Consider the following 13,310-nt stretch of genomic DNA (forward strand, 5'->3'; position numbering starts at 1 on the left):
TCAGGGACAGTGGGTCCGAAGCACCCCATTATCTGAACCCCTCAGGTCTCCTCTGTGGGTCCCATGCTCTGGGATCTTAGGGCAGAGAATCTGGTCTCTGGTTTTCTGGCTCCCTCCTCCTGAGAGCGACGATCGTCTGCAGATGGCCTCACGGGCCTTCTTCCCCTTCCCCCGTTCCCACCTCCCTGACTGCTCTGTCTCCCCCATCACGGCCCTGGAGGCTGAGGTTTCTCTGTGCCCTCTCCCGCCTCACTCCGCATTCATCCCAGCCCTCACCAGGGGCCTTGGCTTTGGCTGCTGGCCACATACGCTCCTGTCTCTCCAGCCCAGAGCCCCAGACCTCTCAGGAGCCTCTCTTCTGACTGCCCCGTGATGCGGGGGGGTGGGGGGGCCTCCTCCACCGGCAGCACCTCCCATCCCCACATCACAGCCCTGACATCCCGTCCCCACGGGCACCTGGATTCAACTCCTACCTCTCCTGCTCACCGAGTCTCCATCCAGCTTCCTCCTCCTCCTCCCGGATGCCCCCGGGGGAGGTGGGGGTGTCCCAGGCCTCTCCCAACTCACCCTCATGATGCTCCCCACATGCCCATCCTAGCCTATTGCCCCAAAGCACCATCTTGCCTATTACTCTTTTGTGTAAACCTGGAATCTCACGGAGGGGTACCCTCTTCCTTCACACTTTCATCAAACCCAGCAAGACATCAATTCCCCTGACCGGCAACTCAGGTAAGTGTGGATGGTGCCTTCCCCACCAGACTGTGTGAGATCCCCTAGAGATGCCTAAGGATGCGCATAGGGCAGGGGCTCTGCCTCCACCTTCAGACTGGGAGTTCTCTGAGAGACTGAGGCTGTCCCCAGAGATGGGACTCCAGCTGGAGGCCCCCCCCCAAGGACACTGGAGATCTCTTTCCAGGGTGCCCCATATTCCTGGGACAAAGAGTGTCTTCCTCACCCCTGGACCCTCAAGGCCCTGCACGGAGCCTGGCACCAGGGCCAGGGCTTCAGGAATTATGAGGGAATGAATGAACCTGTGAACAAGTGCAGCCGGCCCCGCTCAAACCTGCCGTCCCATCTGACCAGCAGGTGGCAGCAGGGCTCAGAATCAAAGGAAAGCTGGACCGCCGCTGAGATTTATTGGTTACCATTTCCAAGAGGAGAGCCGCTGCGTTGAGACTCTCCGTCACCTATAGGACCAGCGTCCTGGGTTTGAGAGCTGCTGGGGAGGCCAGAAAGAGTGCCGGGCACCAAGGCCCTGGCCCTTCCCCTCAAACCAGCGCTAAGGGGCCAGCCTCTGGGCAGGGCTGGAAAAAGACCAAAAGACCAGATGCAAATGACTCCTGCTCAGTCCAACACCAGAGACATCCCAAAGTCACCCTCCCCATCTCCCCGTCCCCACCTGGGGTCACTGTCACCCATCCCTGGGCTCAGGAGAATTCCTATTCTAGGTGAGCGGCTAACAACCCCCTCCCCCTACCCCACCCCCGAAGATCCTGCCCTCAGAAAGGAACAAGATGGGGACCAAGGGATCCGGAGAGGCCTGGAGGGCAATGCCCCCCCCCACGCCCCGTTCTGGCCTCTGGGCAGCTTGGGTGTCAGTCAGGCGCCAGGCCCAGCTCCCCACTCCTCGCCCTCACAATCCCGGCCTTTGTCCAGCCCGCCTAGGCCTGGCCAACTCTGCACCAGCCCAAGGGCCCCTGGAAACCAGAGCAGCTGGAACCCCACCAAGTATTTTTCCAGGCTGGGCCAGGGGCCCTCAGGAGACAGAGGATGCAAAGGGAGCGGTGTTCATTCATCCGTTTGTTCATTCATTCCTTCCTTGGACAAATAATATTTATTAGGCGCCCACTTTGTGGCAGGCATCGTACTAGGTGCAGGGGGTTCAGCGGTGGGCCCAGCCCAGGCCCAGACCCTCACCCATCTTACTTTCCAGATGCAAATAGATGCCAACAAAACCCCTCTCTCCCAGTGTGGGGGCTGGGCTTGGAGTATGGGGCAGGGGAGGCTGTGTGGGGGTCAGGGTGGGAAGGGGGAGGAGGCTACCCACTAGACCTACATACCCCAGACCTCTGCCCCTCCGAGGCGGCTGAGGTTGGGGTGGGGGTGAGGGCGGTCCCTCAGGGCTCCACCCACACGCTGCTGTTGGTCACCCGGGCCCCGAACCAGCCCTTCCAGTAGACGGAGTCCTGACCCCCGTGCTCGAAGCGGACAAAGCGGACGCCGGGCCCATAGTCGGTGAAGGTGTGGGAGATCTGGGGAGTGGACGTAGGAGGGTCAGATTAGGGCCCTGGCGCCTCCCCCAGCCACGTCACCCGGGTGCACTTTCCCGCCTCTAGCCTCCCCACCTACTCCGGGTTTCTCAGCCAGGGTCTCTCTTCCACACCTCCGCCAAGTAGGCCCTAACCTCGTTCCGTGGGCGGGGTTCCCACGAGCCCCGCCCCTCTTCCCCAGGCCCCGCCCCATCACCCGGAGCCTCCAGATTCACCTGGATCCAGCCCGCATCGTCGCTGTCTGGGGGCACGGCCACCTGCCCGCTGCTGAACTCAGCCAGCACGTCCTCGTGCTCTGACAGCAGCTTCACGGTGAGCTCGTACAGGCAGCCGGCGTCGCTGCGGCCCGAGTACCTGCCCCGAAGGAGGGAGCGATTGCTCGCCAAGCTCCGCGGAACTGGTACTGCGGGCCGTGCCTGCTACAGAAGTTCTCATTTCTGCCCAACCCCGCCGGCCCGTACTGCCAAGGTGCCCGTTTTACAGATAAGGAAACTAAGGCCAGAGAGAGAAAGGACTGGCCCAAGGTCGAAACCCAAGGACTCCACCCCAGACCCAACTCTGAGGCTAAAGCCAGCTGGCAGGGACGCGTTTTGTTTTTTTCACTGCCAACCTTTAGAAATCAGGAGCGGAGGTGGATTTCCACCTTCTCCTGAAAACCCCTGGCCCATGTGGCCACGACCACTAGAGTTGGGATGCAGTGGCCCCTGGGGCAGAGCAGCGGCTCCAAGCTGCCCCTACACTCTCACACACACACACACACTCCCTGCTTCACCCCCTCCCCTCCCCCAGTCCTGGCCCGGCCCCATGGCCGCTCACCAGTCCTTCGCCACGATGGCCGGCTGAGTGGTGTCCAGCAGCTCCTCCCAGTAGCCCTCAGCCTGCAGGTCAATGACCTGCGCTTTGCGACACCACCTGGGGAACTGGAGTTAGGAGGGGGTGGCGACCCCTCTCCCCCTTTGCCCTCCACCCCCCTTCTCCTTACTCAAAGGACGAGGCGAAGTACTTCTTGACGCTCTCATCGTGGATGAATTCCGCCCCACAGTCTCCGGGCAAGTCCTCCACCCTCCAGCCGTCCCCACCGTGCTCCACGTCGCACCAGCCCTCCAGGTCCTCTGTAGGAACAGGACAGCCCCACGCTGGTCACCCACTCCCTGCTGAGGGTGTGCCTGGGCTGGCTCTTCGTCCGATAGTTGGGCGGGGGGGGGGGGGAGGGCGGAACGCGGGACTTGAACGGTGTGCGCTGGGCGGGTGATGGTGCGGGTAGAACGGAAGGCACTTCCTGTCCGTCCCCAGATTCTCTCTCCCGCCTGGGAGGGTCCTCCACGGGGCCGGTCTTGCCCTGGCTCGCTGAGAGTGGAAGGACCTGGGAAAGGGACCCCACTCCCCGCCCCCAGAGAACGGGCAGCCAGGGAGGCAACCATACGTACAGTATTTGATGGGGCCATTCTGCAGGGCCTCGGGCCAGGGCTTTCTCCCACGTAGCCCTCCGAGTGGGCCAGCATTGTTCCTGCCCATTTTGCAGAAGAGGAAACTGAGCCCGCCCGGCCCCTCACCTTCTCCGCACGGATTGCGCAGCAGGTTGCGCCGCCGCTTGCTCAGGAAGTAGAACTGCTGCCAGTGGTCGCGCTCGTCCTCCGCGCCGCCCTCCGGCACCAGCCCCTCCTGCTGGCACTTGAGCAGCCAGAGAGGGGCGCCGTCCACCAGCTCCTTCCAGCGCAGGCACACCAGGCGGCAGGCCTGCACCAGCTGCGCGGCGGGCAGCTCGGCCAGCACGCGCAGCAGCAGAGGCTCGGGCAGCTCGTCCAGGTACGGCGCCGCCGCCGCCGCCTCCTCCTCCTCCTCCTGCTCCGGCCGCTCCTCCCCGGCGCTCGCCTCCTCCGCGCCCGCCTCCTCCTGCTGCCCCTCTGGGCTCACCTCCTCCTCCGGCTGGCCCACGCTCTCTGCAGGCGGGGGCGCGGGGGGGGGGGGGGGGGGGGGGGGGGGTGGGGCGGGGTGCTGTGACTCTGCTCAGACCGTCCCTCTCCGAGCTCGAGAACACCCATGCCTCGGGTAATCTGCCTCCCACCCACCCTCGGATAATCCGCAGCTGGGGCCCGAGATTCTGCGCCCAGAGACTGGTGCCCAGTGGAGGGGTGAGGACCACAGACCAGCCCCCAGTCGCAAGAGTGGCCTCAGAGGCCTCAGTTGTCCCTGCAGGGCCAGTAAACCTGAGAAGACAAGAGCTGATAAAATATTCCTATAAGGGCGTGCATGCATTGCACAAACTTGACTTGATGTGTCACACCTCCACTCCTTTATCCCTACCACCACCTCCTGAGATCCCTGCTCCCCTCATCTCCTCCGGGGAGTGCTCCCAGACTTCCCACCAGGGCATCTTCCCACTGTGGAGCTCCTGTCCTGCCCACCTATCGTCCTAGCGTGTGTGTGGGCTTGGAAACTCCTCTCTCAGGACCAGACTCAGTGCAAGAGGGCAGGAACTGGGTCTCGGACACTCACAGCTTCATCCCAGTGCCTGGCATCTGGAACCCTCTCTGGCACACTATCGGCAGCTAATGTTTACTGGGCATTGAGCAAGAGCTAGGCATAGTTCTGAGCGGTTTCTTTACTCTAAATCCTTACAGCCTCTCTTCCAGGTTGTTCCTGCTGCCGTTGCTGTTTCATTGATGAGGAAGCTGAGGCGTAGAGGCGTGAGACCCTCCGGGATCACCCAGCCTGGACTTGAACCCAGGCAGTCTAGCTCCAGAGCCACCATTAACCACCATGCCCTCAATGAAATAAGGTATTGGCTTTGGAGGCGCCGTTTTGAGTTTGATTTTGGTTCACCAAAGGTTACACCCCTAGTTTGAGGGCAGGGTCGTGGGGATCTGAGGTTGAACAGAAGGGAGAGCAGGGGTTGGAACCCCCTGACAGCCACAGCTGGGTGATGGGGGAGGGGGGCTTCCTGAAAAAGAGCAGGTATACGGAACAAACACATATAATAAATGCTGGAGAAGCGAAGGTCCTTTCACTCCCTTCTTTTCCTACCCCCGGCCCTCTGTTTCCTCATCTTTGGAATGGGAGTAATCATTGGGCCAGGCCACTGAAACAAGTGCTGATGTTCTGATCCCCTGAGGAGGGGGCCAGGGCACTCTAAATTGTAAGGAGCGGGGGGGGGGGGGGGGCAGATGTCAGGAGCTGCAGGCTGGACTGTGTCCTGGAACCCAGCCGGCCTCAGCGGGGCCATCAAAACCTTGAGTAAGCAGATACTGAGTGCAGCGTCTCGGGAGGAGGAAGACAGTGGCGAGGAGATGGGGCCACTCCGGGTGATGGGGGGAGGGCAGTGTTCTCAGACCTAGGATGGTGGGGGGGAGGGGTAGTCCTAAGGGTTAGAGACTGGAAAGCCCAGGCAGGGGTAGAAACAGGCTGAGCAGTGGGGGAGGGCACAGGCAGGGTCTAGACCCAAGTCAGGGTGTTGCCAGGACCCCAGCCTGCCAGCACTTACCCTCCCCATGTGCAGTATTTTCTCCCCCTCCCGCAGTCAGACCCTGGAGCTCAATCAGGGTTTACCTCTTCTTCAGAGCCCAGAGCACAGTCAAACCTGCATAATACTCTCCTTTGTTAATAGCTCTTTTTTTTTTTTTTGACACATCTTTATGATGTGGGGGTTTACCCTTTCTCTTTTCCAAAGAAGAAACTGAGGCCCAGAGAGGCTTACTAGCTTCACTCAGGAACAAAAGGCATGCAGAGAGGAAAATGCCAGGCCCCAAAGCCACATCACCTGCCTGTCCTGCTGCCCACAGCTCTCTGGGGAGCTGGGCCCAGTGTCCTCACCTCTCCACCCCTCCCCCTGCCCTGCCCTGGCCCTGGTGGACACCTGATGCTCCCCCGAAAGGTGCACCTTGCCCGGTCCCCTCTCCTGGCCTCAGGCCTGGCTCTCCAGGCCCCAGATCTGATTACAGCCCCCCCCCCACCCTTTTCCAGCACACACAACTCCCCACATTGTTGCCATCGGAAAGTTATCTGGCCCCTGGAAGCTGCCTCCCAGGCTGACTCACCTGCACTGGGCCCTGGAGGGGAACAGCTGAGCCCTGGGAAAACAGCAGGGCCCATTCTGGGGCCCTATAGAGGGAATGGCGAGGGGGTCATGGATGGGGAACAGGGGCTGAAGGAACTGGGAGTTTCAGTGCTAGAGGAGAGGCGCTTGGCTGCCTGAGCGTGCTTGAGTGTTTCCTGTGGCCTGCTCGGAGCAAGGCCCCCCTCAGATGGGCCTGGTGGGGGCAGGGGTGGGGGAATCTGCAGACAGGTCTTGTTCCCACCCTGACTCAGCAGGCAAACCCTACAGGCTCAGTAAGGAGTTCAAGGGATGGGGAGGGGGATGTCTCTTGTGCCAGACAAGATGACTGGGCAGTCTCAGAGGGCCCTGAGCATAGGCAAGAGCCGTGCCCCAGCTCCCACTCACGGGCTGGTCTGATCCCCACTGGGCAACCAGCAACGCAGTTGAAAAGCAGCCCCACTAGCCAAGGGAGCCCAGAAGGAAGACTGGGATGGGGTGGGGAGAGACGGGTAACCCCAAGAAATCCTTGGGGATACAGGAAGCTGAGGGCCACAGCTGGCAAATCAAAGAAGTTGATGGAAGAAAAAGGCATGCAGCCTCCTGAGATGTGTCCCAGACCCGAACCCAACAGACCCTCGGGTAGCGGAGAGGGGGGAAAGTGGGATGACTCCTGCCCTATGTCCCTGGTAAGCAGGACCAGGAGCCCGTCACCTCTGGAGGCCTCCAGCCAGCCAAAGGGCTGTGCTCTTTTAAGAATGTCTCAAGGGGTTTGCTTGGGTGAAAGTTCGCCGCGCTGGATGTCGGGGACCCCCTCGCTCTCTGATGCCCCTCTCTGTGGCAGTCGCCCGCCTGACCCGGTCTCCCCTCCCGGGCTTGAGCGAGTGGATCCGGCTGGCGTCAGCTACCTGGTTCACCGTCTCCGTCCATCGCTGCGGAGGGCGGTCTTGAGAGGAGGAGGAGCCGGAGCGCTGCGGGGCTGCCCGAGTCCCGCGGCGGCGGCGAGTCCAGGCGCTGTCCGCGTCTAGGTCGGGGCCCGGCTGGCCGCGCCTCTTAAAGGCCCCAGCCTCCCCCCAGCCCCCGCCCCGCCTTTGGCCGGGCGCCGGGACGCCCCGCAGTCTGGAGCGGTCGGCCCCAGGCCTGAAGCTACTGGTTCCTCGGCGGACCCAGGAGGCAGGGAAAGGTCGGGAGTCGGGTTTTTTAATGGGGGGGGGATCCGATTTGGGGCGTCTTCCAGCTCCCTCCAGGGGTGGATGCTGGGAGGAGGAGACGAGGGGGCAGCGAGTCTGGGTCAGGCGGAGGGTGCGGGGCGCGCAGCCCAGGAGGAGGGAGGGGGACAGAGGCTCCTCCGGTGCCCCCCCACCCCCACCCCAGGTAATTTTCCTACAGCGCGATGGGGAGGCACGGCGCGGGGCAGGGCCGAGGGGGCGGGCCCGGGGCGGGGTCTGGCGGTCCGGGGCGGGGCCGCACGCTCCAGCTAGGGCAGGCCGAGGCCAGCCCAGCCCCAGGGCGGAGCCGGACCGCGCAGCGGCGGCGGAGCGCAGGTGACCGCGGGGAGTGGGCGCTGGGAGCCCCGAGGTGGGGGAGCGGGCGGCCCAGGGCCCCGCGGGCGGGCGGACTGCGCGGTTTCCGGGCAGGGCGCGAGGAAGGCCCGGCGCGGACAAGGCCCAGGCCTCGGGGACTGCGCGACGCGGCCGGGAGCGGCAGCGGAGGCGAGAACCCGGGTTGGGGTGGCTAATCGATGACCAGGGGTCTGAGCCCCGGCTCTGGGGGGTACTTGAAAGCCACAGCGCGAGGTGGGAAGGCTGCAGGCGCGCCGGGGATCCTGGGGCTGAAGCCCAGCCACAGGGGTGGAGGTGGGCGCCTGGGAAAGGCCTTTGACCATCGCCCACCCCCTCGCGAGTCCCAGCTGGGCAGATCATTTTATTCTGCGGCCTTGAGAAAGTCTTTGAGCTCTTTGGACCTACGTCGGAGACGATGATAATTATCCCCTGCCCCCAACCTCTCTTCCACCTCCGTTGGAGGACTTGCTGGGTGGTTCTGCCGGACTGCGCATTGTTACTTCCACTCCATAAATACAGACGGGCCTGCTGGAAAAGGCTTGCTCTAGAATCAGAGAAGACTCCGTCCTCCATCCCTGTCCGTGTGACCTTGGGCAGGTACTCGCACGCCTCCTGGCCTCCTGAGCGTCCTTTAGAGGCTGTTGTGAGGTGACAGTAAAATCAGTCACCTTTTTTTTTTTTTTTTTTTTTTTTTTTAAGATTTTATCTATTTACTTGAGAGAGAGAGAGCGAGAACAGGAGAGCAGACTCCCCCGCTGAGCAGGGAGCCTGATACTGAGCTGCATCCCAGGACCCTGGAATCACTATCTGAGGCTAAGGCAAGAGGCTTAACCCACTGAGCCACACAGGCGCCCCCAAATCAATCACCTTTTATCAAACATCTGTTGCATCAGGTTATCTGAAACCATTTTAGTACTGTTCCTGACCCCATTTTACAGAGGAGGAAACTGAGGCTCAGAGAAGTACAGTGAAGATCCTGAGATAGTAAATGGCAGAGCCGGGATGGGAACGCCCACCGCCATGGGGTGCTGCAAATTTTCAATTCTGGGGAGGGAGCCCAGTCTATATATCTTTCTATATATCTCTCGATAACTACAGGGGGGCGTCCAGAAGCTACCCGCCATGGCCGTTGGGAACATCAACGAGCTGCCCGAGAACATTCTGCTGGAGCTGTTCACGCATGTGCCCGCCCGCCAGCTGCTGCTGCGCTGTCGCCTGGTCTGCAGCCTCTGGAGAGACCTCATTGACCTGGTGACACTCTGGAAGCGAAAGTGCCTGCGGGAGGGCTTCATCACTGAGGACTGGGACCAGCCCGTGGCCGACTGGAAGATCTTCTACTTCCTCCGCAGCCTCCACCGGAATCTCCTACACAACCCGTGTGCTGAAGGTGGGGTGCAGAGCAGGTCTGGCATGCCCCCAATGCACACACTGTCATGATAGTAGCTGGCTTTCATTATGCACTTACTATGAACTAGGCACCCTGGATGGTTTAACTCCTTTAATCCTCTCACAATAATCCTAAGAGGTAGATGCTGTTAGCACTCCCATTTTTCAGACGGGCAAACTGAGGCAGAGAGGCATTTTTGTATTCCAAACCTTATTTCCCCAGTGACCTTTCCTAGGAGAGGGACTGTTGGCCAGTTGGGACTACCTGTGCCCAAAATACAAGACCAGGAAGTCAGAGCCATATTCTGTTGGCCTAGTTCCAAGACTCCAGGGCTAGGCTTCCTAGGACTGCCCCAGAGTGCAAAGCGGACTTTACTTATGGAAGAATGAGAGATCCAGTCTTCTTTCCAGCATTTACAACAGGTAAAACAAAACTTCTGCATCACCTGGAGCTCCCTTTTTCCTTTACTGTGCTGTAACCCATCGGCTGGACACTGGGATGAGATGGGAGGCTCGTTTCCCGTTGTGTGGCCAAATTCTGGAGCAAGATAATGATGACATGACTCCAAGCTGTCCACAGTTTCAGATGCCTGCCTCCGTTGACTCCCCAACAGCCATGTTCTTGACCACCAGCTGGTATACTGTGGTCCATAAGCCAAATCTGGCCCAGAAGCAAAAAGTCATTTTTGCACTTATTTAAAAAAAAAAAAAAAAAAAGACTGCAACAGAGATAGATAGTGTATAGCCCACAAAACCTACAGTATTTTGGCCCTTTACAGAAAATGTTTGCCAGCCCTTGTTCTTAACTCTGGTTTACAGTGGACAAAACCAAAGCTCAGAGAGGGAAAGCAACTTATCTAAGGTCACACAGCCCAGTATCTGGACAAACCCCAGATCGGCCTGGTGGGGGTCAGAGTGTTCTCCATCCCTGAAGGAGATTCACGTGGTCATTCACATGGTCACGTGTCTTGGGATTCCCAGTGGGAATCACCATGATGCTTGGCACATAGGCAGTATCTAATAGAAGACAGCCACTGTTGATCTGCAGTGTCCTACAGCACGGGGCTCGAGGGCAGCTGCAGAGATTCAGGGAGAGGACCGGGGAGGAAGGGGCTCTTGTGAGAAAGAGACCACTGGGGAGGGGGGGGCTTCCCTATGATGTAAATTCTGCTTTATGGCCAGAGGGCTTTGAATTCTGGAGCCTGGACGTGAATGGAGGTGATGAGTGGAAGGTGGAGGACCTCTCTAAAGACCAGAGGAAGGAATTCCCCAATGACCAGGTCAAGAAATACTTCGTGACTTCTTATTAGTAAGATCCGAGGCTGGGGAAGTGTTGGGGTGGGGGGAAACCCAAGACACTTCGCCCTGGGGTCTCCTGCTCTGGGAAGGGCAGTCCTAGCCCCTTCCCCCCCAGTGCCCTAGTGCTGAGCCCCAGTCCCTCCCACCCCTCTGCCCGCCCCCCAGCACCTGCCTCAAGTCCCAGGTGGTGGACCTCAAGGCCGAAGGGTATTGGGAGGAGCTGATGGACACCACACGGCCGGACATCGAGGTCAAGGACTGGTGAGTGCCTGGGGCGAGGGTCTGGGGGAGGGGGGCCTGCCACTCAGGCGCCCCACCCCCACCCTGCCCCCCCATCTCCAAGGCCCTGATGGGCCCTCCCTCTGCCCGCAGGTTCGCAGCCAGGCCGGACTGCGGGTCCAAGTACCAGCTGTGTGTTCAGCTCCTGTCGTCAGCACACGCACCTCTGGGGACCTTCCAGCCAGATCCGGCAACGATCCAGCAGAAGAGCGATGCCAAGTGGAGGGAGGTGTGTGGGCGAGAAAGAGGGCAGGTAGCACGTCGCCCAAGGTGGAGACTGCAGTCAAACAGGCTTGGGTTCAGATCCCAGCTCTGCTGTTTCTCACCTGGGCCTTGGTCGCTCAGGGTCTGAAATGATGCTGGTAAAGCCATGTTCAAAAAGGTTGACTGTCATTAGTTATTAATATCAGTTATTACTACTATCTACACCAGGGACACCAAATATTTTCTTATCAGGCCAAATACAAATATTTTGGGCTTTGAAGGCCAAGTTGTCCCTGTCCCAACTACTAAGCTCTTTAACTCTGCCACTGCGTGGTGAAAGCAGCTTTATGGACATGGCTGTGTTCCAATAAAACTTTATTTACAAAATTCTACAAAAGGGCAGTGGGCCCCTGGGCCACAGTTTGCCAGTACTGTCCAGTAGAATTTTCTGCAGCCATAGAAATGGTCTGTCTGCACCTGTATGGTATGTTATAGCCACATGTGACCATGGAGCACTTCCTCAGAGCCAGATTCTGCTGTGACTGAGGAACTAAATTTTTAATTTTATCTAATTTTCATGAATTTCAGCTTAAATAGCCACACGTGCCCAGGGATGACCATAGTGGACATCTTTTGGCAGTTTATAGACTTTCCTTCTGTTCCCTTCAGTTCCTTTGAGTTGCCCTTGGGTAATCCTGTGGAGTGGACCCAGGAGGATTTTGCCCCATTTTACAGAGGAGGAAACTGAGGCAGAGAGGGGAAGTGGCCTGCCCCAAATCACAGAATTAGAGCTAGCACTGAGTTCTGCAGAGTCTTGGTCCACCACTAAGACCTTGGCCCCTTCCTTGTTCTTTTTTTTTTTTTTTACGATTTTATTTATTTATTTGACAGACAGGGATTACAAGTAGGCAGAGAGCAGGCAGAGAGAGAGGAAGAAGCAGGCTCCCTGCCGAGCAGAGAGTCCAATGCGGGGCTCTATCCCAGGACCCTGGGATCATGACCTGAGCCGAAGGCAGAGGCTTGAACCGGCTGAGCCACCCAGGCGCCCCCTATTCCTTGTTCCTGACCTCTCTCCCTCTCTCCACCTGTCCCCCACCCAGGTCTCTCACACGTTCTCCAACTACCCGCCCGGCGTCCGCTACATCTGGTTTCAGCACGGCGGCGTGGACACTCACTACTGGGCCGGCTGGTACGGCCCGAGGGTCACCAACAGCAGCATCACCATCGGACCTCCCCTGCCTTGACACCCCCCAAGCCCTGATCCGCCAAACCCTGACTGCTGTCAGAGAAGGGCTGGGTTAGGGAAGGGGAGGGGGACCAGGCTCCCCCAGACCTCCTAGTTCATCCTTGCCCCTCGGTTGCCTATTTTGTGGAGCCTCTCAGTTTGTGCGGCCCTCACAAGCTGGGGGGGGGGGGCAGTGCTCTAGGCCCAAAGTCTCAACCTGAATGATGTCAGGGGAGGCCTGGTGTCAGGCCCTTTAAGAGATGGGGCCCCTGAGGTTGGGGAGGTGCAAGGTGTTCTCCCAGGCTCCTCCAGGAGTGGTCTCCAAGCTCAGATGCCAACCTAGATGTGTGTCTCTTCCTTCCCCTCCTGGGTCCTTCCTCCCTGTCTCCATTGGGGGCCCTCGGAGCAGGGATAATCTGGACAACTGGCCAGCCTGTGGCTGCTCTGGCTAGTGCAGATGCTGGGAGGTGACCATGTAGCTCAGCCAGATCTGGGAGCGGAAGGGGGGCTGTTCTGGCCTGTCCTCTGCTTCATCCTGCCACTCCCAAACTCTTTGCCTGCCTGCTCAGAGACATGACTTTGACCCAGAGGCTCAGGTCTAGTCTGAGAGGGTCAGGGCCAAGATGGAGTGGGGGCCAGGTCAGGTCTGGACGGGCCTCACTGTCAATGAAGCCCAGAAGTCAGATGGGCATCAAGTGGGGGTAGGATCTTCAGAAGACCCCTGGAATTCTGTGCATGGTAACCCAGGGCAGGGGAGGAGTGCATCAGACCCTGAATCTGAGAGCTGCGGCACATAAGCCCTGGGATGAGGTGAGTGGTTTTCAAGGACCACCTGTCCGCCTCTATGCCTAGACCAGCTGCCCCGGGGCTTGGAATGTCCTAACCTACCCTTGGAACTGCCTTTCCTTGCACCTCCCCAACCTGCCCAACCTTACTCCTGCCTCTCCCTCCTGCTGGAAGGACAGCAGTGCTCGGGTTCTGCCCCTGCTGCATGCAGCTAAATAAAAGGTATTTTCGGCCCAACCTTTGTCCTGTGGTTTCTGGTAGGAAAGGCA

At 59.4% G+C, this 13,310-nt stretch overlaps 2 protein-coding genes across 9 annotated transcripts; one reads left to right on the plus strand and one right to left on the minus strand.

Annotated features, from left to right (window-relative positions):
- Positions 1 to 1,815: 1,815 nt before the first annotated feature.
- Positions 1,816 to 7,294, minus strand: FBXO2 (F-box protein 2). Its single transcript, XM_059375556.1, has 6 exons — positions 7,209 to 7,294; positions 3,824 to 4,210; positions 3,253 to 3,382; positions 3,087 to 3,182; positions 2,486 to 2,624; positions 1,816 to 2,252 (listed from the first exon to the last, which is right to left on the minus strand). Exons 1-6 carry the CDS (start codon positions 7,228 to 7,230, stop codon positions 2,118 to 2,120), a joined length of 909 nt encoding a protein of 302 aa, XP_059231539.1. The 5' UTR covers positions 7,231 to 7,294; the 3' UTR covers positions 1,816 to 2,117.
- A 98-nt stretch (positions 7,295 to 7,392) lies between these two features.
- FBXO44 (F-box protein 44) lies at positions 7,393 to 13,278 on the plus strand. Of its 8 annotated transcripts, XM_059375554.1 has the most exons (7): positions 8,382 to 8,459; positions 8,562 to 8,680; positions 8,961 to 9,249; positions 10,431 to 10,557; positions 10,713 to 10,808; positions 10,920 to 11,055; positions 12,131 to 13,278. In XM_059375554.1, exons 3-7 carry the CDS (start codon positions 8,985 to 8,987, stop codon positions 12,272 to 12,274), a joined length of 768 nt encoding a protein of 255 aa, XP_059231537.1. In that variant the 5' UTR covers positions 8,382 to 8,459; positions 8,562 to 8,680; positions 8,961 to 8,984; the 3' UTR covers positions 12,275 to 13,278. The 8 variants fall into 8 exon arrangements, with proteins under 8 accessions (XP_059231535.1, XP_059231532.1, XP_059231530.1 ...); XM_059375552.1 differs by lacking the exons at positions 8,382 to 8,459; positions 8,562 to 8,680 and adding an exon at positions 7,393 to 7,483; XM_059375547.1 differs by lacking the exons at positions 8,382 to 8,459; positions 8,562 to 8,680 and adding an exon at positions 7,497 to 7,674.
- The last annotated feature ends 32 nt before the right edge of the window (positions 13,279 to 13,310 follow it).

The sequence above is a fragment of the Mustela nigripes genome, chromosome 14 (assembly GCF_022355385.1).
Source record: "Mustela nigripes isolate SB6536 chromosome 14, MUSNIG.SB6536, whole genome shotgun sequence".
Lineage (NCBI taxonomy): Eukaryota > Metazoa > Chordata > Mammalia > Carnivora > Mustelidae > Mustela > Mustela nigripes.